Consider the following 24,482-nt stretch of genomic DNA (forward strand, 5'->3'; position numbering starts at 1 on the left):
TAGCCATAAACTCAGTAGTCTCTAAAAACATGGTTTTGAACTCAAATTTGACATGTATAAATAAATCCTAAACCCCAGTTTTTGTTTTTTAGCTGCAAGGTTTTTAGATCTGTACATGAGACTTGTTTTAGAATTCAGCACAAACAGTGCTCTATCCAAGGGTATTTGAATACAATATCTACTATATAGCCAAGTGAAATTTACTCAGCAGAATCTTAAAAGGTACTGGTGTTTTAATTTGGGACAAGTTTGTCATATTAAAAAGCCTACCTTTGTCTATGTATGCTGTAACTCTCCCCCCATTTTGAGAATGTAATTTACTTACTGCTAATATTTCATATATTGTATATAGATATTTTTTCTTCATAAATACATGCAATTCCATGGAGTTACCTCTGAGAGGATTGTGGTGTCATACGAAGGTTGATACTTTTCTTTTTCATGTGCAGTTCGCTTCTCCATCTTTTCTCTGTCTGTTTTCTGTTTCCTGTCTGCTCCTTTTGGCTAAAAATGAATAGTTAAATGAACAAGCAGACAGAAAGCAGCTTTGCAACTGAAATATGGACCTAAAAATCAGCCATTAGACATAGAAAACATGTTTACATTATAAAAAATTTATTGGGGACCATTATTTACAACTATTACCTTAAAAACTTTGATTTGGCAGCTGGCTGAATGCAAATGATCTGTGTATTCTCCATTTTCAGTTTGCTTAAAAGTGTCAACCTGAATCCTAAAAGGAACTCCTTTTTCACCTCCATGTTTACGTGGGGTAAACTCCGTGCTGATACAATGTACCTGAAAAACAAAGTGAAGCTGTATTCCATTCTGGGCATATTCTTAATACTTTTGCCACTACCATTATATAAGTTTCTCTGACAGGGTGAGCAACAATTTATGGCTTATTCAGGAAATGAAACTGGAAATCCAAGGGAGGTAGGAACAAATTCCTGTATCTTTGCCAGCCGCACAGGCTTGGAAGTCAGGTTTAAACCTGTCCCTATTTACTATCAATACATCACCTATATACTCCCCAAAAAGTAATACTTTAACTCCTACATCTTTCACAACATTAAACAACTGTTGTGGATCTCATCATATGTTACTAAAAAAATCCCTCAAATTCTTATATGGGATCTTAAAACAAATATAAGAGCAGAACAACTACATCACTCATGATGAATAAATTCAAAGATTTTCCAGGTATTAGTGCACAGTGGTATAATTTAGCTAGCCTGAACATTAAGATTTTTTTAAATATAATGTCTTGAAATTTCTATCTAAACCACTTACTGGAACGATTTTTAAATCTGACTTAAGACTGGGATTTAGGAGGCTAATGGAGGTAGGTGCCCAAGTGTCAATGAATGGCAATGGGAATTGATACCTAACTCCCTACAGCTTTTTTGAAAATACCAGAATAAAGGCATTGAGTTTATGAGACACATGAATATCATGGCAGTAAAAAGGTACAATAAGAAGAGAGTGCTATAGTAGGAACCAAACAGTTACAATGTTGTAGGGCATTAAATACTCAATATAATCACCAATGCCACCACACTGCGCATTCCCACCTTCCAAACAGTAAGAGTTGACTAAGCTTTTCTTCATGCCATTAGCACATTCTGCAAGGTTGAAAATATAACTGTACAAAAGTAAAATGGATGGCTTATTACACACTCTTTACTCCCTGGCAGCAAAGCCTAACATGGAAGCAGATATTGTAATAATTGTATAATTCTTTGACAAAGGAAGAATTATTACTGTCAGGGTACAGTAGCACAACATAATTTACTGCCAACGTGGAAACAATCTACCTGAGCTAACAGGCTAAGGAATATTTCCACTTCTCGCTTTGCACTTTTTCTTCATTCCAATACCTGATTTTTGAGACAAAATTATCCAGAAGGAAGACTATACTATAATACAAAGGATTCTAATGAAATCTAATTCCACAGAGTAAGTCACTTAGAAAAAAACCTGCCTTGAATATAACAACAAACAATCAAGAATCTAACATCTTATCAATCAGATAAGTACGAGGACTAAAAATCTGCTTTGAAATTTAGTGATTTCAAATGCTCTCTCTCGTGGTAAAGCAGATTCAGTCCTATTCAGGGGCCTATTAACTGGAACTGAAGTAACGGAACAACAGTTATTTACAAAAATTTTTAAAAATACACCTCCGTAAATATTTATCCATACAAAGATGTAAGAGCTAATCATTAATTTTCATTTAAAGGACACTCTCATATTCATTTTATTGATTGGTTTTAAAAAGCTGCTTCTGTTCTAAGCTGCTTCTGTTCTAAGGTTTAAAAACCTCATATCAAGATAAAAACTCAGCTAGTGTCACCTACAGATCCATGCATCTGCTGCTTCTAAGTTTCCAAAAAGGATGGATCTAATAGGAAAATTTTGCTTTTTACTAGAATAATTATATAGGAAACAATCATATAGCACAACTGTTATCACATTCATGACCTGACAAAGACCAAATCAGTACACATCCAGTAAAGCAAAATTTCAAACCTGAATAAAGGCAGATGTACGCTTTCCAGGATCCCACAGAAATTCGACTGCATTGAGCTGGCTTGGATTTGTCTTTATATCAATTACTCCAACAGACATTGGAATATCTACATAAAAATGGAAGTATATGCTATAGGAACACAGCAGTGAGAGGACTTGGTTTGTTCTGAATAAAACCCCTTAATCTGCAAACTCATCTACAGTGAAACATACTGTATGTTACCACACAAGGGATGACAAAAATTGGTTGTTTAATGACAGTGGTTTTCTGATAAAGATGGAGATGTATACTTAATTTGTGGGGAATAATGCGAGGTGATTCTATGGGTTTTACTATAAATCTTATGAAATCTGCAATAATTAAGTTTTTACAGTATATTAGCAATACAGATGTTTCTCTCATGTTCCCGATTACCAGAACAGATTTTGCTCTGAAAGAACAAAAGGGCTATTAACTGAATTATTTAGGGTTGCTGTTTTCTGTAATGTTAGATGAAGGCCATTAAAGGTTTTCATGGAAAATTCACAATGTAACATTATTGAAAACATTTATATAAATCTCAAGTATCCTAACACAACAAGTAGCATACAGACATTGGTATGTATGCTTTTGCTATCCCCGCTGTTGATATATAAATTGATGCTCTTCTTATCAAGACAGTCTCTTATTTTAACCCTAGATAATAAGGGAACTGATAGACATACCTAAGTCAAGAAGTCTGTCCCCAGGGCGATTCCACTTCCAACCTTCCAGTTGCTGGTGCTCTGTATATTGCAGCCTTCTGTCATGGAACACAACTCTTATGATACTCTAGTCAGAGGAAGAAATAATTAAAAATTAGCCTTGGAATCAGTATACATTAAAGAGGAGATTGATGCATTAAAAATATTCTGAAATACGTACTGGTGATAAATACACACACTTTTAGAACAAAATCAATGGAAAGCACTTAATCCAACTTTATTTAGTATAATGTCCCAGAACACTTTAGACTAAGTAATACAGAAACAAAGGTGAAAAGAAGGGGCAAGGACCAGAGTATGGTTTAGATGCAATATGAAGTGAAATGGAGAGCTGGGGCAGACACTGCCCGTAAAGGCTGTTGCAGATTAGGTGAACTGGAGAGGATAAGGCTCTCACACAGCACAGTGGCCAAATTACATGGATACAGCGAGGCAACATTAGGAAAATCAGAGAGCAGGTCAACCGGAAAGGTTATAACTTCAGTTTCACACACTGAATAGCACTGACGTATGGTTTGAACCAAATTTATAGAAGAATTTGCTGGAAAAAATCAGAAATAAAAAGGTAACATTCTGCAGTAATCCACAAAATATTTAAACTTGAATGAGTCACCTAAAAATCTGCAAAAAAGGGTTTTGTACAATTTCTAAATGGGAGTGCATTAATTGAAATATTTCAAGTACAATTGTGACTCCAACAGTTCAGAAAATTAATAAGTGGATAAATCGATGTGTTTGTGTAAAAAAGATGTATTACTAGATAAACATTAAGATCTTGCACTACACAAGGAGGACTTCAATTTATAGTTAGCATGGACAGAAACTGCCAATTCTAGAACTATTTCCACTCTTCTAGATACAATATTCATCTAAAAGATTATAAAATTAGACAATTTATTAAGAAGTTAAAAATAGGTTTCAAATACTATGCATGCCTCAGAGTAGCCCAGCAAAATTCTGTAGTTTTACAATCACACCTCTCTCTCGCTCTAAAAATACAAGTCTCTCTCTACCTAGTTGTGTGAATGTGCACAGCAACAGTTACTATACAGAGGGAAATGGAGAAACTGGCGGTTCACAAAGGGCTGCCAAATGCCCACTAAATGCCCAAAACACTCAAATATGGTGTTCTGGCTTTATTCATATCCTTGCCATTAAACTATGGTAGCTTTTAACATGAAAAACAAGTTGAAAAAACAAAAGGATTAACATTACTTCTCAATTGAAATTGTTAAGCCTGTTAGGAACCTGAAATATCTGTAGCTGTTTACAGCAATGCAAAATATCCCACTATAGAAAATACTTCACAACCAACAAGCATTTCAGTATCCATACTGAAAACATTTCAAATACCTAACTAAAGCAGTAAATGCAAGTCAAATAACTATTGAAAAGTAACCCTGATCTCAAATACTCACCCAAAGGTTAGTCATAAGTGTATTCAACCAGTAAAAACAATAAATACTTTTCAAATTGGTCTCAATAGCAGTGGGTTCCCATCAGATACACTGAAACGTTACTTAAAGCCCCCCCAAAGGAAAAGGTGGCAGAAATCTGCAACGTTTGTCACAACAGCAAAGCAGCAACACAGATGACTACAGTGTTTCAGTTCCAGGGTCCATAAATCCAGCGATGTGATGCTCACATCTAGCACTCATCACAGAATAAGTTCCCTGTCTGAATGACTAAGCAAGAGCAAACAGCAGGACTATACTTGCCAGCATAGTTCTCAAATGGAGAGTCGGCATTGGTGGGCAAAAAAAATTAACTATCTTGATAATTCCCTCTCATTCAGAGACCTAACAACATATGGTATGTATTAATTTTTTCAACCTGTCCTTCTGGCTATTAGAAAAAAAAGTTAAACAAGTAATTCATGAGCACTTGTGTGTATTCCCATTTTTAGCTTGCCAAACATTACATTCACTCTACATTATTTTGTTTACTGTAGTTCCTAACAGCAAGTTAGAAAAAGGTTTGGTTAGCACTACTGATAAGACGGAGTCAGAAGAGATGGATTCTTTGCTCAGTGGCCACTGGGCTGCTCCGTGACCTTCAGCAAAACACTTAAGATCTGTTTTTCTAAGGTGATGAGTACTCACAGCTACCAACTGACTTCAACTGAAGTTGCAGGTTTTCAGCACTTCTGAAAAAAATCAAGCTCATAAATCTTTGTGCTTCAGCTTCCTCTATCTGCAAAATGCAATAACTCACAGCAAAACACAAAGCTTTATATGGGACAGAGTCAAAGTGCTAATTTCATACTTTCAGACGTTTAAGTTTCTTGTAGTTTAACTTCAGCTCTGAATTCCAAAGGGCTTTTGTCTGTTTTTGTTTAAACTACAACAGTCTTATACTAAAAAACAAAACAAAAAACCCACAAAAAACCCCACAACAACCAGTAAGTTATGACGTACTCTCAACATTAATTTTAAATAAACAATGATGTTGTCTGGTTTCCTTATTATTTTCTTTTTAAATATTTATGACAGCTATAGGGAGGTAAGAAGGAGAACACCCTGCAGAGCTTCTAAGTAAAAGGGAAGCAGGAGCAAGTGACTCATGGAAGTCATCTGGGAATTAGGTCCAGAGACCTGCATGACTGATTGATCTTCTGGTGCCAGAGAAAGTATGCAAAGCTCTATAAACTACCTATGCTGGGCTCCTGCTGATGCCTGCTCCTTGCACTTCGTAAATTCCAAAGCCCTTTAGCTGGCTTATAATAGAAAGCAAGTCTTCAATCTTAACTATGGAGTAGCTACCTTCTCCCTAATAATACTCAACTGTGATTAAAAAAATTAAGGACAGATATTACTATTTGTTATTCAGAGCAGACAATGTACAGTGATGATCAAAGTAATCAAAATAAAGAAGTCTCTATCCCGAAGAGACTGAAGCTTGCAAGATAGAAGATGGGTTGCAATGGAAAGCAAAAAGGTGAGGGACAGTTAGGGTTTTTTAAAACTGCCTTCTTATGGGCCTTGCTATATACACACAGAATGTTCTTCCCTTCTGCCAGCAAGGCAGGTCAGTTGAAGGTAAAAACCTAATATGCAGACCAAAAGCATATCTGATTTTCAGAACCACCATCTTGATCATATTTTGAAGGAATGCTAACAGTTTCCATACCAGGGGAGACTACACAGATAGAACTGTTTCGCTTAGAGAAAAAAAAGAGACCACTAAAGTGGGATATGATAGCAGTCTAAACAAACATGAATAGTGTGGAAAAAGTGAATAGACAAATGTTATTTTTCCTTTCCCACAATGCAACAGCTTCCATAACCCTGATCATCTTTGTTGCTCTTCTCTGAACCTTTTCCAGTTCCGCTATATCCTCTGAGATGGGGCGACTAGAAATGGACAGAGTATGCAACATGTGTGCACATCATGGATTTGTTTTATTTAGTTATTTTGTCAAGTTACTCAGATTTGATTTTATCCAGCCATGTTAGCTGGAAGGAAAATACTTAATTTTCCTTTAATATTCCCTGGCTCCCAACCAGACTAAGCTACGGGGATCTCAACCAGGGGGTTGTGACTGCTTCTACTTTCTTTATGGTTAGATTAAGAGGTCTGGGAGAGAAAGGGTTCCAAATTTTTTTCCTGTTGCAATGTGGGGTAAGAGTAGAAAAAAAAGTTGAAATCCACTGGACTAACTTGGCAACCAGCATCGATCTCTCATTACTATTATCTAGAGAACAACTCTACTTCACCTTCACCAGTTTTCCACTGATCTCCGGCATGTCTCCCATCTTCCGATTATCTAGCATCCGTATTTCATAGGACTGACCTTTAGAGAAAAAAGTTTGTATCAATAAAAAGGTGACATACAAAGCCTCTATGTTTAAAGCAGAGAATATTTGGTTTATATTCAGCGTGTTGTAGAAACATAAGGTTAAGGAACTCTTATAGGGAGTTCTCAGTATATAGCTGGTTGCATAAGAATAAAGTGAAACTTTTACGGTACTGCTGAAACGACAGATACTTCCAAACCCTATGTATCCTACTTTATGTCTAGTGCAAGTGTCTATTCCTATTTGGCAGAAAGGAACACAGACCACACCAAAAGTTGAATTCCTTTATATCTGAAATAGCTGAAAGGCAATATGTTGATGACAAAATAGAATATTTTCACAAGTACCATGTATTCTGACTGCAACGGAATGAGTTTTTATACTGTTTACAGCTGCATTTATGTACTGATCGCCTTATTTTAACTTGCCTTAAACACATTCTGCCTATGGGGTAAAAACCCTTCCTATAACTTTCTAAAAAAGTGGCAGTCTTTAAAATAGTTACCTGTTATTTTAATAAGCAAGAGCGTGATGAATCATACTGCTATGCTTTAGTGAGTTTGTTTCAGTATAGAGGAAGGTCATGTTTACACATATAGCACTGCAATGGTGCAGCTGTATTAATACTGGGGGAATTGTATATAGAGTGTTTTGAGCACACATCAGCTCCTACAGTTAGAAGGGCATTGGGAGGAGCACTGGTCCTACTGGCTGCCTCTCCCTGTACCCCTATCTTCCACTCTTTACCAGAGTAAAGGCAACATAACAAGAGGTCCCTGGGTCTACCATAAACATACACACATCAAAACACCAAACCCTCCTTTTGCCTTCACAAAAGCTGTTAGGCAAGCAGTGTTAAGGAAGCCAAAGAACTGTGTTTTCAAGCGGTATGCTTGCCCTTCATAGCTTTCACATGAGATCTGTCGATCAAACATTATGGAGACTATACATCCAACCCACATCCTATTGCAAAGCACACAACTCAAAAAATTCCCACCTACAGCTCCAAGCCACTACCCTAACAGATCTACTCAATAGATCTTAATCTTACCTCTTTCATCTGAGCCTTTCAAAAATCACAGGAGGCAATAACCAGGACTGTTTCAATATCTGAGGTTATGTCTACACTACAAAGTTAAGTCGACTTAAGTTACATCGACAGACAGCCATCACTGTAATTAAACTGCTGTTGCATGTCCACACTGTGCTCCTTATGTCAGTGGAGCGCATCCACAGTAGCAGCTCTTGCACTGACACAGAGCAGTGCACTGTGGGTAGCTATCCCACTGTGCAACTAGCTACAGGTTGTTTTGGGAAGGGTTTGCAATGCCTCCTGGGGGCAGGTTCAGCATCACAAGATGTAGGTTTCTCAATACCATCATTCCATGGGCATCCTACTAGGTTTCCAGCTGATTTTCAACTTCTCCAGGTAACCTGCGAGCCAGCCATCTCTGCCAGAAAGCATGGATCCGGCACGGCCCTTCTGGTGTTCATAACACACAGCACAATACAGGCTATAAGAGGAGCTCAACGGGGAGCTATTTGGCTGAGGGAGGCTTTGAAGGAGCATTTTTAACAATGAGGCACAGTAATGTGTGTTGCTGTAGGATGCTGAACCTGGCATTGTTTGTTTGCATCGTGCTACCTCCTCTCTCCATCAGAAAGTTAACCCTATGCAATAGACATCTGTTTGAAAACGTGAATGCCAGTGATGTCTGTTTTTACTTGTTCAGGGAAAGTTAATTCTTTTTCTTTTCATTCTTCCTTAAAACCATGCCTCTTTTCCCAGAGCCTGAGGTTAAGCACCCTGACTGCTCCCTCCATCAACTCCAAAACCCTGACCCCAGACCACTCCTTGTAGAAGCAGCATGTCTGTGTCGCAACCCTATGCTCAGACATGGCGTCTGGATGGTCAATAGGTCACATTGGTGCCGTGTGCACCATCGTGGTGCCATGTGCCTATTCTCGAACCTTCTGCCTCGTCAATTGTAGGTCACATTGGTGCCATGTGCTACAATACCGGCGTGCCATGTGCATAAACTTAGTGTGCCAGGTGCAGTACCTGTTGACGTAGAGGGCACCAGCTCAGAACCTGGTTGGTGTAGGAGCTGGGGACCAATCAAATGCTGGCACGAGTAAGGGTCTTCCAATAAAACTATGTCCCGCGCCAAAATCAGTATGAGTGTCCGCGTGTTAGCTGAAAGGCCTGATCACCCTTTCAGCTAGGGTCTCCTCCGGATTTATCCGGCTCGTGTCGTGTTGTTTCGGATTACATCCCGTCATGCCCCTGGTGTCTGTACTGCTGGTCAGCTGTGCCTCGGTCTCTTCCTTTTTCTTTTCCTCCTCCCCTACTTGGTACCAAATCTCGTGTATAGTATATAGGGGACGAATTGTTGTATTAATTTGCTGTTGTGGTCAGTTGGTATATTTTATGGGATTCGATTAATGCATGTACAGTTCATTCACTTTTGTATGTCTGTTCTGGTTTTTTAAATGAAAAATTGATCATAAATCATTCGGTTCTTCATTGTCGGATGTAAATAGACTGTTTCAAGTCACATATGTTGCTGTTCTGGTGATACTTTTGGTTGATGACTTGTTCCTATTTTAATTAAAGTTATTTGAATATTTTTACTCTAATAGTATTGTTAGTTGGTAAAAGTACTCCTCCCTAGCCCAAGTTGTAGTTCATTCCCCATTAATAAGCCACCACATGTTTTGAATTGCAATCTGTTTTTGCTTCAATTTTCCTCCTTCACTCAAATATTCATTCGAACCTATATTGGTCTCGGACAGTCTGCAGCTCTGCACAGTGACTATTTGCCTCCCTTGCCTTCTGCTATGCCTGCCGGAGCTCTTTGACTTTTTACACAGCACTGCTGCATGTCCCTATTATAGGGCTTCTCCTCCAGGCCCTGAACAAGTTCCTGCGGCTGAAGCAGAGCTGTGCCTGCACAGCCTCCTCTCCTTACAGATCCAGGGGATCCAGCACATCCCATGTACTCCTGGCAGGAGCATGTTTGCTGCATGGAGCCAGCATGCTCAGCTGGGCAGTAGCTATATGAGCTCTCCACAGCGAGCAAACAGAGCAATTTCAAAGCTTCCTGTGGCTTTAAAAGGGTAGGGGCGCATGCCTGTATATTGGCTGCAGGGCAGCAGAGTTCAAAACAGTGACCAGAATGGTCACAGTGAGTGTTGTGAGACACCTCCTGGAGGCCATTTAGGGCGACATAAGCAACGCAGTGTCTACACGGACACTATGTCATCTTAAGTGCTTCGCCTCTTGTCAAGGCACAGCAGCAGAGTTAAACCAGTGGGAGGAACATTGCAGCGTGTACACCTCCACAGTTACGTCGACGTAAGCTGCCTTACGTTGCCTTAACTTTGTAGTGTAGACAAGCCCAGAGACATTTCAGTCAGCACCAACTGAGAATCAGACTTGTCTATATCACCTTGTCAGCTGGTCGGGTTGAATGAAGCATTACGTAATTAAGAGTAAAGTCAGAGTTTATCTAAGGATTATGTTAGCAGATGCTAGATCTCTAGCAGATTCAGGGCAAAACGTGCCATGCTTTGGCATTCCCTAACCACATATTCAAGACAACCAGCGATGTATGAAACTAAGACATAACTGACAATCAGCTAAATTCACAGCTCAATTCTTTTGCTTAAATACTATAGTGACTGGTACCACATTAACACCCAAGATGCACAGAATTCACTTAGATTAAAATCACTAAAAAAGTTTTAATGTATACTCACACCCAGTAATCTAATCAAACAGTAAATGTTACTACATTTACTCCAAAGAAGTCCAGAAGCAAAGCTTTTGGTGCTTGAATGTTGTTACACAGAAAAATCAGACCATGTAGTCAAATACTGAGACACTGACTGTGGCCAATACCAGATGCTTCAAAGGAAAATGTAAAAACATTGCAATGGACAATTATGGAATAATTTTTCCATAGGAGGAAGTTTTGTCTGAACCCTTTCAGTTAGTGGTTGGTCTATCTCAGAAACTTTAATCAAGTATTTATAAAGACAAATAACTTTAAACATTTGGATTCCAAAACACTAGCCTAGAGGATCAAAAGAAATGTACGGCTAACCAAAAAAGCTATTTACAAAACTACACAAAGCTGTACCAATTTATATTTTTCTTAGACTAAGCTCTTTAGTGCAAGGACCTCATATCTACTAAGCTTGTGCAACACCTAGCACAACACAGCCCCCGTCATAATATTGCCCACTGCTATAATAATAAAATTTAGGTATTTTCCTGAACTATTCATAAAATAATTACATATATTCCTCACTGAGATACCAATGAAGGAAATGCAATCCAAAAGACCCAGACAGGATGGGCCTACACAAATTCCCTTTCACATTCAATACTTAGAGCCGAAACAATGTACTTAAATGTAAAATATTTTTCTTAGAAGCATTTATTCCAGTTAAATCCTTCTTGATTATAAGTGGCCCCTTCCATCTTGGAAGATCCAAAACAAATACATGCAGTACACACACACCCCCACTCCAAATATTCTAAGGTCAGAAGGGAGCATTATGATCTAGTCAGACCTCTTACATAACACAGAGAATATATTATGGTCTTGTATTCAATCAGGTAAAAACTGCTATTACTCTCAAGGTGCTTTAAACAAATATAGAAAGAGTAGGTTATGAATATAAGTCCCACAAGATAAGATACATAGTGACCTTATTCATGTGGAAATCTGAAGATGATATCGGTCATCATGCCAGTATTAAATGTAGGTACAGTCTGCATATATGGATTCTGCCCCCTCCCACCTATCCTCTATTCCCCACACAAGGCCACCACCTCACCTTACATGTGTCTCTTCTCCAGGGTCCAGGCACCTAATTAGTGGAGCCGCGCAGGAGTGGCCCCATTAAATTAGGAGGTGGGCCCTTCATTCTCTCCTGTGCAGCTGCCCAGGCATGCACCTTAAAAGGGAACTATCTGTGGACCACCTGAATGGAGCTCATGGACCACTGGTGGTCCACAGACCACAGTTTGAGAACCTCTGGCTTATATGTTTTATTTTTAACTTACCCTTTATGGCAGCATTTCTTCCCTTAAGCTCAGCAAGAGAAAAAACTTCCCAAGTTTGTCTACTGACTGGTGAAGTTAGTGGAAAGGATTTCCCTAGAAGATCTTTCTATCTTAGGCTACTAGATAAAATGGCTAGACTCACATGACTAGTAATCTAACTGGCTTCCTATAAGTGAGACAGACAGTAAAGTACTTAAGGGCTGCAAAGACATTTACCTGTATGTGTTACTTGGTAAATATTTGCAGATAGAACATTCAGAATTTACCTTTCAAACATACATTAGTCATAAATAGCTTTCCAAGACTTGACAGTAACCTACATTGTTACACAGATGCTTGAGCTCTGGTTAACTGCCATTTAAGATCACAATGATTTTAACCTTTGAATTATCTCAAAAAAAACCCCACACACAATAAAAACATCAGCCAAGTAACTAACCTCACCAACCATATTTAAAATGGACACCACCTTAATGTCTAGTGAATTTTTTCAATTTTAAATTAAAATTAGTTTCATATATACATCTGTCCCTCTGTCTCCTTCCCCATTTGGGGGCATTTCCAAGTCACATTTTCATACTCTTAAAAATAATGTCTCTTTCCTTTATTGTTGGGCGAAAACCAAAAAAAAGAAACTGATCAGCTATAAAGGGGACACAATTAAACATATTATATATAAAATGTTGTCAAATGCATGAAGTAAAAAAAATTGTGAAGTATCCCACCTATACCAAATCTCTCTATTTATATTCATTTTGAGTGCTACCCGCAGGTACAAAAAATTCAGACAGTATCCTTTAAAATGTGAAATAACACTTCACTTTCATACTAGTACGGTAACAGGTCTTTTAAGCTTGATTTTCTAGTTAATTACATATAAGTAAGCTTGACCTTTGTTTTCCATGAAGCAAAAGAATTTCAGTATCTTTTTCCAATACTTGCAGAGTCTCCTCTCAGTAGTGGCATTTTTTCTATCCCTACACATTCCCTTCCCAGAAGGATTCCCTCCGCCTTTAAACTTAAATTAATATTAAATTTTTAGATTTCTCTGGCTTTAGGTGCTCCTACTGTTTTGTAGCTACCAAAATACTTATGCAGAATAATACCTAAAAGATTAATTCACTGTTTTGGGTGCACTTCTAACCTTTTGGAGGTTTAGTTACTACCCTCTACATATATGCTGGCTTCGCTAACTCCTCTGCCACCACCTCTGAAGTTTCATGATACGTTTTGTTACCATCTCTTCTTACCTGTTCTTAGACTCTCCCAGTGGTCTAGTGCTTGGACTTTAAGTTTAAGGTAGAAGGAGACTTCCTAGGAAGCCAATGTGTGGGAACAGAACATTAAAATATGATTGGTAGTGGCAAGTCCTATCTGATCCCTATGTAGCAGTCACTAAAGCCTTACTTTAGTAGCATCCTGTGCAGTCTTGAGAGTTACTCACCTAATGAGGATTTGCTTATGTATCCCTCCACAAGCAGAAATGCAGAATGCCAAGTCAGATATCTGTGACATCAAGGTCAAGATTTTAATAATTGGGTGCCTGTAGTTAGATGCCTATCTACCTCCTTTTCTACAGTGTTAAGCACACAGCAGCTCCCACTGAAGTCAACTTTAACATTAGACATGCTGTTATATACTGTAACTTTTTAGTAATGTCATTATAAAAGTGATTAAAATACAGTTCCAGACCACTTTAACCATATAACTGCAGACCAAAGAAATGATCCAACTGTAGGTTTTTATTGTTGGTAAATTCAAGCAATTTGTATTTAAATATCAAGGAATATTTTATCTAAAAGCAAATATGATGTAATGCACATTTATTTTTTTAATTTAAAACATGCATATTTACACGCTGCCCTTAGACCATGGTATATTGCTGACATGGACCTAGGTCACGAGAGTCGGACATACTGGCATACATGACCATCAGGAGAGACATAAGAGGAATACCATAAGCATTGCTAGATGTCACTGAAATTGACAGCCAAAGCTATAAGCTATAAGCAGAAGCCTCCCCCAGCACTCTTGGTCTTTCATTTTCACATGGAAATTCTAAAGAGGAAGATACCACCCCTATTTTTCATCCCTATACTTTTCAGCATCCCAACATTCATTAAGTTACATCCACGGTAAACAACATATGCAGAAGACGCATACTAACCTTGGTTCAAGTAAGTAAGAGTTTCATCGTGCAATTTGACTGCTGGAGATGTTGCAGCACACATAACGTATTGAAACGGTGGATGTTTGGTCTCGCTGTCTGGTGGAAGGCTGGAATCTTCCTGCTTGAAAATTGGCAGTGCCAAAACATCACTGAAACAAAAATCCCACAACATCAGTCTGAAAGAAGCATCCATTTATCTTACAAAACAAAGGCAAAATCAGAACCACCACCACCTTAGGAAAAATATTTTCAAAAAGCTGAGTGGATAAAAATTAATTAAAAAAAAAAAATCAAGAATATATTTAAATCAGATTTTTTTTAAATTAAATAGATTCGGCCTTAGCATAGGTTACTATAATCTATTTAAATTAAAATTTAAAAATATTAAGCAGTACATGTCTGCTGCAAAGTTTTAAAGAAAGTCAAACCACTCAACTGGTTGAAGTTACTGGCCAAGCCCCAGGAACCAGAGTTTGCTGAAGTGCTAAATCAGCTTTTGACAGCAGTAGCCTCTTGTGCAGGTTCAGAGAGACTGTTTTCTCCATTGCAGTTCATTTAAGTAGTTCAGTTCACTGACTAGATCATTCAAAGTTAAGAAACTAAAGAGAGCTGATAAAGTGGAAAAACTTGTTTTCCCCTTCCAATGTATGAATAAAATTGTCTAGTATAGAAGGATGCGATCTGCTAGTTCTAGACTCTGGTGGAGCTGGACAGGTGGAAGCAAGACAGGAAGTTTTCCCAAAACTACCAATGCAGATGAGACTATGTCCAGAACTGGGGAAGCAGCCACGAGACATGGTTTCTATTCTTTCATCTGCCACTAAGATACTTTGACCTTCTGAAGTCACTGGACTGCTCTGCTTCAGTTTCTCCATCTGGGAAGCAAGGTTAAGAGATATGCCTACTTGAATAGTTCTATACGATATATTGCTTATAGGTTCACACTCCTAAGTGAAAGAACTCCAAGCTCAAATGTCTAAAGCCATTATAGTTGCAGTAAGAAGAGTTTTGTCGCAGCACCTACAATGTCTCAAGCACCTAAACCAACAGTCCCTTTCCTAGGGGAAGGTGAAGTTACTGCCAGACAGACACAAACAGAAACTATCTACATTATAAATTGGAAGCAGGCTGTAACCAAGTTCCTGGAGGTTCTATTAGAAGTAGAGCATAGACAACATTCAAAGGGACAAGTGATGAGTGAAACTTCAGCAGATCAAAGAAAGTAAGAAGGATTATTGGAGGAAGTTAGGGTGACAAGCTTCAAAGTTAACATCAGGTAAGAAAGTAGTTCATGGCCTGCTTTACTTTGCTTTACTGTATGTACACTAAATTAGTAAGATGATTTACCTTGCCAGTGTGGCAATCACAGACAATTTGGCTAAGAAAATACAAAAGAATCCAACTGAAGGCTCCTGTTCTGCCCATGTTTATGAAAAAAGGTTGTTGGCAGTCACTTAAGACACATCTAGGAGGTGAATCTTCCTACTCATCAGGCCACCCTCAATATGGATGCAGCTACCAAGCATGTATTTTCACTTAAGTGTTTAGTAAATTCTGCTGATTCTTGTCTAAAACAGCCAGCTCTAGGTATATAAAGCCTTCCCTAGATAAAGAAAAAGAATAGAAAGTGATGAAAGGAAATACAGTAGAACCTCAGAATTACAAAACACCAGAATTACAAACTGACTAGTCAACCACACACCTCATTTGGAACCAGAAGTACATAATCAGGCAGCAGCAGAGACAAAAAAAGCAAATACAGTACAGTACTGTGTTAAACGTAAACTACTAAAAAAAAAGGAAAACAGCATTTTTCCTTCTCCATAGTAAAGTTTCAAAGCTGTATTAAATCAATGTTCAGTTGTAAAAAAAAAAAAATAAACAAAAGCCGTAACATTTTGTTCAGAGTTACAAACAACCTTCATATCCAAGATGCTCGTAACGTTGAGGTTCTACTGTAATGGAAAACATTTAACTCAAGATTTCTTTAGACCATTTGTTTAAAAGCTGAAGCCACATGGAGAGACGCCATCTGCCCCACAATCCCCAAGGATATTCCATAAGACATGCAATCCATTTGAGGGGAAATGGAAGGCAAAAACAATACCCAAGTAACAGTAACCTCACTCAGAATTGAAAAAAGTTCAGATAATTTTAGAATCTAGAGGTGATATGCATCAATAATTTTTTAAGTAAGGTAGCAACTTGTGCCATTGTTAAAATATTGCTCACATACATATGACCTACATACAGTAGAAAGCACCTTTCAGGAAAAGATGTATTATTTCAAATATGTTGAAGGCCAAAAGGGCCCATTTATGATAATCTAGTCTGATCTGCTGCATAACACAACACAAGTCACAGAAATTTACTCCATAATTCTTACAACAAACCCATAACTTCTGATTAAGCCACAGCTTCTTTTTTAAAAAGACAGTTTTGTTTTAAAGACTTCAAGTGACGGAGAATCCACCACACTTTCAGTTATTTGTTCCAATAGTTACCATCATTTAAACGTCTTTTTTTCTACCTGCAATACTGAGTAACAATGTACAACTGTTGTTTGAGATATATCAGTTAGCAACTTTTTAAAATTCATTTAATATCTACTACATTGTTTTTTGTGCGGAGGAATTTTCAGAAGCCAGAGAATCTGGCATTTGGTACTGACAATGTCAGAATCCAGGGACCAATGCTTACCAGTGGCAAAGAGCTCCTAAATAATGAAAGGTGAACTTCATAAAATCAAACAAAAATTTAGTTAAGGCCAGAAAATATAAACTGAATGCCTCCGGCAGCCAGACAGTACATGTGTAGGTTAATAGCTTAGCTTTAAAAACAAAGCACAGATGATACTTCGAAGGAAGTTTCTTCTCCCCCAGCCTCTCCCAAGGTAAATTAAATTTATTTCCTTGCATAAGCCTTCCATACTCTGCTCAGTGGTGGCATTCAGTATACATCTATGCATAAATTCAGTTTAGCTTTACAAATCACCTTTAAGGCTAACTGCTATTCAAATTTTTCTCCACAATAATTGAGGAAGCAATGCTATTTACCACTCACGATTTTTATGACTGAATATTCCCACAGGTTTTATTTAAAGCAGACTGGAGGTTGGAAACCATGCCCACATTGCAAGAACCCATAACTTCATAGAAGACCAGTAAACCACATGTTGCTTTGCAATTAAATTTAACTAACTTCACACTAAGTTTTATGCTTTTTGCTAACCAGAATACAGTGTATTTCTAGATACGATTTAGAACTTCAGCAGTAAACATGTACTGCTTGAACATGGGTCCCTTCCATCCTGGGTATTTATTATGGATGGCATGATTGATGGGAGGACTAGAAGATGTCCACATCTATGACAGTAACTTCCTCTTTGGCTGTTAGGCATCTACCCTGGTACTTTGTGTTGTGCATACTAGCAAGAAAATTCGGTGATAAAATGCTTTCTCCATCTGCTTGCTCACTGACTGCAAAATTTAAATTTGTTGTTGGATATCCTGCAGTGTTGCTTGAAGGTCTTTCCAAACTTCAACAGCATCAGCAATAAAGCAATTTGTCCAAAGTTACAGAAACAGGTTTCAGTATATTTAGCATATCTTCTACATTTCTCTTCAGTCTTATGTTCAGTCTTATGTTGATTACATTTGGCTGCAACAGTTCCATCTATTTTGTCCTGCTTTTCTTCACAAGTTTTCATCTGCATAGACAAGTTTTTTAATAAACAGCTCACAATAGTCAACCTCTGAAATCCATCTTGCATCATGGGGGAGAATTAGTTTTGATCCTCCTCCTGTGTTCAGTGAAGCTGAAGCAAAGTCACTCGCAGAAGTATTTTACAATTTGAAAAATTTGCTTTATTCCTGGAGTATGTAAGTGTTTGACAAGAAAATGCATCAAATAGGCACTACACACCCATCTATTACAGGTTTCAGGTTCACTTCATTATTCTCTTCTAGATTTCGTATCTTAATTTCAACGTATTTTTATTTATAAATTACAGTAAGTTTAGCATCTAAGTCAAAATTTCAAATTTAATTTTAAACAAGTTTATTTTTTAAAGAAAAATATGTTTAATGTAAACAAAAAATCGGATTTCAATAAAAAGCATTTTTTTTAACCACTCTGGACTCTTTATACTTTTGGCACAGGTGACAGTCATAATCTCTACTTTTTGCCAAGAAAAAACTCCTCTTACAAGCAACCTTAATTCTGACATCTAACTTTTGAGTGCAAGATTTTACCACCTTAAAAATGTGGAAATTTTTATATACAATATCACTTTTTATTAATGTTCCTAGTCTCCAATGGAGAAAATCAGAATGGCTGAGCTCCAAAGAGCTTGAATATTTGCTTCAAGCAAACAATGCCCAACTTTATGCTTCAGACAATTTTGTCTTCACATCCTTCTCACGGTGACCTCTATCTTCTTCTGTGCCAGCCCTACACCTGGAAATGTCTTCCTTGCCTGGTCCACAAGGTCACCTCCCTTTCCAAACACAAATCCTTTCTGAACTACTCCTCTGTGAAGAAAACAACTGGCTCCCAAGGCCACAGAGTAATTGGGGAGTCGTCATATTTATATAAACAAAAAAATCATTTTATCAAGAATTTTATAATCAAAAGTGACTCTATAACTGGCCACTCTTAATTTTGTTTGTTTTAGATCAAATGACCTTTTTATGTAGTATGCAGTGCATTGATATCCAGCTTGTGGTCCAGAGGTCACTTGTGGCCTTTGGGGCTCTAAATTGTGATTTCTCAGGGTGAATGTATGTATTAATGAGTATTTGATAAGGTAAAACTTGTGCTCCCACAGCCACACTCTGCAATGTTAAAGGAAGTGCTTGAGTCATCCACATAACTACAAGAAGGAGGCAGAAAGCATCACATCCCCAAATCCTCCCGAAGCTTCTTTCCCGGCAGCCCAAGGAACAGCTCTGATGAGAGTTGGGAGCACTCAGAGGAAGCAGCTCCTGGCCCTTCCCTGTTGCAGCTGCTCAGAAAGTCCCCTGCTACATTATAGAAGAGAGGACAGTAACTCTGGCTAACTCCACTGCCTTCTTCCCTGACAGGCTGCGGGAGCTTCAGAGACAGCAGGATGGAAACTCAACTGGCTATGAACCTGAGCCAAGGAAATCACCTAGCAAAGGATGGCTCCCCTTTCTCATACAACCCACAGTAATCCAGGAAAAGGAGCAAGGAGAATCAGCCACCAGTTACATCTCCCTTGTTCTCTGCCCATCTCAGAACACGTTAGAGAAACCAGTTGGCTGCCCCAACTTGTTCCAGCTGGTTATAGTCATGGGATCAGTGCCATCGGGGATACTGAAAAGCAGTATGCCACAGCCACTCTGCTGCTCTGCTCCCCACACACACACACACCTTCTATCACAGGTTGTAAGGAGGGAGGCATAGGAACTAGCCAGGCAAGTTCAACAGAATCTGTCTTGAAGTACTAGGTACACCTCTACCTCGATATAACGCTGTCCTTGGGAGCCAAAAAATCTTACCGTGTTATATCAAACTTGCTTTGATCCACCAGAATGCGCAGTACTGCCCCCCCGGAGCGCTGCTTTAGTGCATTATATCCGAATTCGTGTTATATAGGGTCATGTTATATCGGGGTAGAGGTGTATGTCTCCTTAACCTTTTAGAAATGTGTTCAGCCATCAAGCTGAAAAGGTTGGACACCACTGATCTAGAACATTGGGGTCATTACCATAAATAAAAATTTACAGCAGAACAAAAAAAGTAAACAAATTTACCATTCTATTAAAAAGGTATTTGTAATATGTAATGCATATTGTTTTATGTATGACATTTTTATACTATAAATTTTTAGATTGTAAGTTCTTCACGACATGGATTGTGTTTTGCACAGCACCCAGTATAACAAAGCTGCAATCATAATTGGAGCAGGACTTCTGGGATCTACTACAAATAAAATAAAGGTTATATTCATATAAATTCTGCTTTATATTTGTATGTGGAAAAAAATAGCCAAACACAAAAAATAATATTTAAAGAAAAGTGCAAAAGTTGTTTGATCTATTGTTTAAAAAAAAGCAGCTCAGAACTTTTAAAATGGTAGAGGAAAACTCAATGATCACTTAGTGTTTTGCAAACTGGGGGCCCCACTGATCAACTCCACCACCTCTCTCCCTGTGCCTCCTGCACGCCGGGGAACAGCTGTTCAGCGGGGTGCAGGAGGCGCTGGGTGGGAAGGGGAGGAGTGGGGACGGGGTACACTGGGGAAGTGCACAGAAAGAAACAGGGAAGAGGAGGGACAGGGGTGGAATGGGGGCAGGGCCTGGGGCTTAGCGAGGGGCTTGGGCATCCCTGAAAATTTTTAAATCAAAATGGGGGTGTTTGGGTTGCTAAAGCTTGAGAACCACTGACTTAGATAATTTGGTGTGTGTAACTATACAAGAAGTCTGGACAAAGATTCAAGTTTGTTTAGAAAGCCATGTAATGTTACGGGAACTATATTAAACAGTAATTTGATCTGTCAAAAGTAACAGTGCCCACAAATACATAAAAGAAGTGCATACTGAATCACTCGCCTAAATGTTTTACTTTGTTAGTGCAGAGCTTGAAAAGTTTATCAGGCATTTAAAGAGCTGAGACAAACATATCAGCCAGACACCAACATAACCAACAAGGGGAGGGGGGACCCCCAACGTGAGATCCAAACACACACACACATCTCATTAGCGGGGAATTGAACTGGGAGTTCTAGCCAGCTAGTGTCCATGGATCCTGTTCAATTGCAAGGTCTCTGCTTAGCAAGGGAATAGATTATTTTTGAAGTTCCACAAACATCCAACACCCCAGGCTGTAAGGAGCTCCCTCAGATACTGTCAGGGTGAAAGAATGATTGTGTTAATTTCAGCTCCGCCAACCTTCATTCTTTGTTTTGGTTCTTACTTCTAAGAGACCCAGTTCCAACCCCAAGGCCACTCCTAACTCTCCCAAGGTGCAGTCAAGCTGAACAGATCCTTTAAGGGCTTGTCTACAATTGGAAATCTATTGAAATAGCCATACCAAAATAACTATTCTAGTATAAGCTCTGGTGTTAAGACTCTTGTTCCAGAGTAAGAATACTTTTTCCCCGATTTAGCTTAATCCTCTTCTAGAATAAAGATCTGCACATGGGGTTTATGCCGAAGTAACTATTTCATAATAGCTGTTTTGGTCAATTTACAAGAGTGGACAAAACCTCAGTTTCTCTACTGCACACACAATTTTGAATAGTAGCAGTTTAACTAACAAGCATTACACTTCCCACTAGGGTGACCAGACAACAAGTGTGAAAAATCAGGACAGGGGTGGAGTGTAATAGGTGCCTATATAAGACAAATCCCGAAATATCAGGACTATCTCTATAAAAATCGGGACATCTGGTCACCCTACTTCCCACATGAATTTACGTGATTTTTTTCTAGCCCACTGTTAATGGCTATGGTTGGCTCTCAGTTACAGAGTTTAAATAAACAAATCCCCAAATGGTAGGCCATATTTTGGCAGGTAACTTATGAATACTGAAAACTGCAGTTTGTAAACCGAAATACCCAGTTTTGAAAAAATTAAGTATAAAACATGAAAAAACTATATTAGTAATCTGATTTAGTTTAAATGAAGGCTCACGGCTCTCATGATATGGAAAGAAAAAAATTCTCATTCCACCACAGAAACAGTGAATAGTTTAAGATGAACATTTTCTCACTTGACACAGCCTTCGCTATTTGATGCCTTATTAAAAAAACAACACAAAACACACTCATTTGCCCCAAAAGAACCAAGTTTGCTCCATCTGGATTATGTTAACCCTCTTTCAGAGTATTAACCATTTACACAGTTTAAGTAGTTTTCACAGGGCTGCCGAACCATACTGGTTTTGGTCACGAACTTTGACAGGACCTACTTTAAAAGCACTTAATGTCACGTTTCTGTGAGTGTCATAGCTAGTACAGTTACTTGTAACTGCCAAAATTATCATCACTGAAAGAACTTAACAAAAAATTTGTGATTTTTTTCCCCTCCAGTTCAGGGGGTTGTTTTGTTTTCTGTACATTTAACAGCACTAGGTACATATCAAGTGTCACTGTTTCATATGTAGAGTTAGTTTCAGTGTAGCATAAAGAACGCTTAAACAGATGATCAGAAAAAGATTTTTTAAATATATTTTTAAATTTCATGATCTACTATTTAAAGAGTATCTTATCTCCACACTGATTTATACCTGCCTCTGGAGATTTCCATTACTTGCATCTGAAGAAGTGAGGTTCTTACCCACGAAAGCTTATGCTCCCAATACTTCTGGTAGTCTTAAAGGTGCCACAGGACCCTCTGTTGCTTTTTACAGATTCAGACTAACACGGCTACCCCTCTGATAATTAAAACTGAGTAATTTTAAAAATTACTCAATTCCAGGTTGACAGCATCTCTTTAAAATCTACATTGATTAATAGACATCCACAGGTATTCTATTTGGATAAATGCTGGACTGGCTGACAACTTATACTTCTGGACATAAACTGACCATCAACTTGGGTGAGAATCCCCACATAGAAAAATACTGTTCAGGTCACTAAATACATTATGAAGACTGGTAGTGGGGCAGGAACCACACGCTAGTCTTCCTTTAGAGAGACAGAGCATGGACATATGATCTAGAGGTTTATTTCTATATAGCAAGCCTATTTTTCAAAAGATGAATACATTCTTCTGTCACTTCCTTCCAGAGATTACAAATATTGGACTTCTCATACAAAAACAGGCACAACAGAATGAGACTCATGGTCACATTCTTTACATTCCATCGCTTGCTTTTATTTTTCCATTTATGTCACCATCATTAACCCAAATCATACCCTACTATGTCCTACTGCAGATACAAGACCTAACATATTGTTGGTACCTAAAAACCCAGCCTATTTGGGTAACCGACTCTGAACTTTACCCATAGAATAATACAATCCCAATTAGATAATTCCTTTGACCACATGCTTACAGATGAAAATTGCAAAATAGTGCTAATGTTTTTGCCCATAGGTTATCTAAAAAGAACTTAGTTTGTGCTTTATTGTAACCCTAAAAATACGTGCAATATTGACTTTAGATTCTTACATGCAATTTCACAACTTAAAACCTTTTTTTTATTTAAAAATGGTTTAACTGCTGCTGCTATAGCTACTATTTGAATGATAATTTCTCATGAGATGATTTATATAATCAACAGCAAAATCTCAGATTGGGTACCAAACACAAAGCAAGACGTGACTGAGAAAAGAGGAGCATTAGCGTAGTAAGGCATGGATTCACAGGATGCAGCAGTACTCGAGCTAAGAAACAATACCATGCAATAGGAAGAATTAAAATTTATAAGCATCATAAACAAAGCTCAGATCAGAATTCCTCAGATAGATAATACAAAGAACCAACACATTTTAACATGACTACTCAAGTTGTTTTTTTTGTTTTTTAAAAAACCACACCTTTTCTTTCAAATAAAGAAAATGCATCAAAAATGGGTGTATAAAATCAACTGACGTTTGAGAGGAAGCCTGAATGATTTAAAATAAATAAAAAGTAGAATGAGTTAATGCTAACCAGACTTGTAACAGGGAATAAGAAGTGTTTAAAAACATACTTGAGAGAAGAGTTGTATTAGCAACTAGATTACTGATAATTAAAAAAAAAAAAATCTAAGAAAAATAAAGAGATGGACAATAAGAAAAATTAACCTCACAAAAATAACTGGATTATAAAAACAGCTCAGGCAAGAACTGCAGGCCCCGCACCACCTGGCACACAACTTCATTCCCAGTAAATGAAGCATCTCAGATCTTGACTGAGATAAAGAGAATGGGTCAGAAAGATGGGCTACCACAGAGGAGAGCTGAGTGAATAAATACCAACAATCTCGAGTGGGAATGAGCTACCTGTGAAGTTGATAATAAAAGAGAGTATCTAATTTTTCAGATTGGCAGACCTTTAAAAATCGCTATTTTAAAAGTTTCAGAGTAGCAGCCGTGTTAGTCTGTATCCGCAAAAAGAAGAACAGGAGTACTTGTGGCAGCTTAGAGACTAACAAATTTATTAGAGCATAAGCTTTCGTGGACTAGAGTCCACGAAAGCTTATGCTCTA

General features: G+C 38.0%; 1 protein-coding gene across 5 annotated transcripts in view; it reads right to left on the reverse strand.

Annotated features, from left to right (window-relative positions):
* The window catches only part of UBP1 (upstream binding protein 1), a 52,926-nt gene that overhangs the window by 25,787 nt on the left and 2,657 nt on the right, over positions 1-24,482 (reverse strand). For 3 of the 5 annotated variants that reach the window (XR_004644504.1, XM_034761028.1, XM_034761027.1), the window contains exons 2-7: positions 14,318-14,469; positions 6,993-7,069; positions 3,238-3,343; positions 2,533-2,639; positions 646-798; positions 394-504 (exon numbers count right to left, since the gene is read on the reverse strand). Coding sequence is in view for 4 of the 5 variants with exons in the window: in XM_034761028.1 (XP_034616919.1) it covers positions 394-504; positions 646-798; positions 2,533-2,639; positions 3,238-3,343; positions 6,993-7,069; positions 14,318-14,469 (706 nt within the window). In the remaining variant the exon portion in view is untranslated. Of the gene's footprint in view, positions 1-393; positions 505-645; positions 799-2,532; positions 2,640-3,237; positions 3,344-6,992; positions 7,070-13,594; positions 13,657-14,317; positions 14,470-15,667; positions 15,854-24,482 lie in introns of those variants that run through there. The other 2 variants (XM_034761030.1, XM_034761029.1) reach the window with 2 other exon arrangements.

Source organism: Trachemys scripta, chromosome 2 (genome assembly GCF_013100865.1).
Source record: "Trachemys scripta elegans isolate TJP31775 chromosome 2, CAS_Tse_1.0, whole genome shotgun sequence".
Classification (NCBI taxonomy): Eukaryota; Metazoa; Chordata; order Testudines; family Emydidae; genus Trachemys; species Trachemys scripta.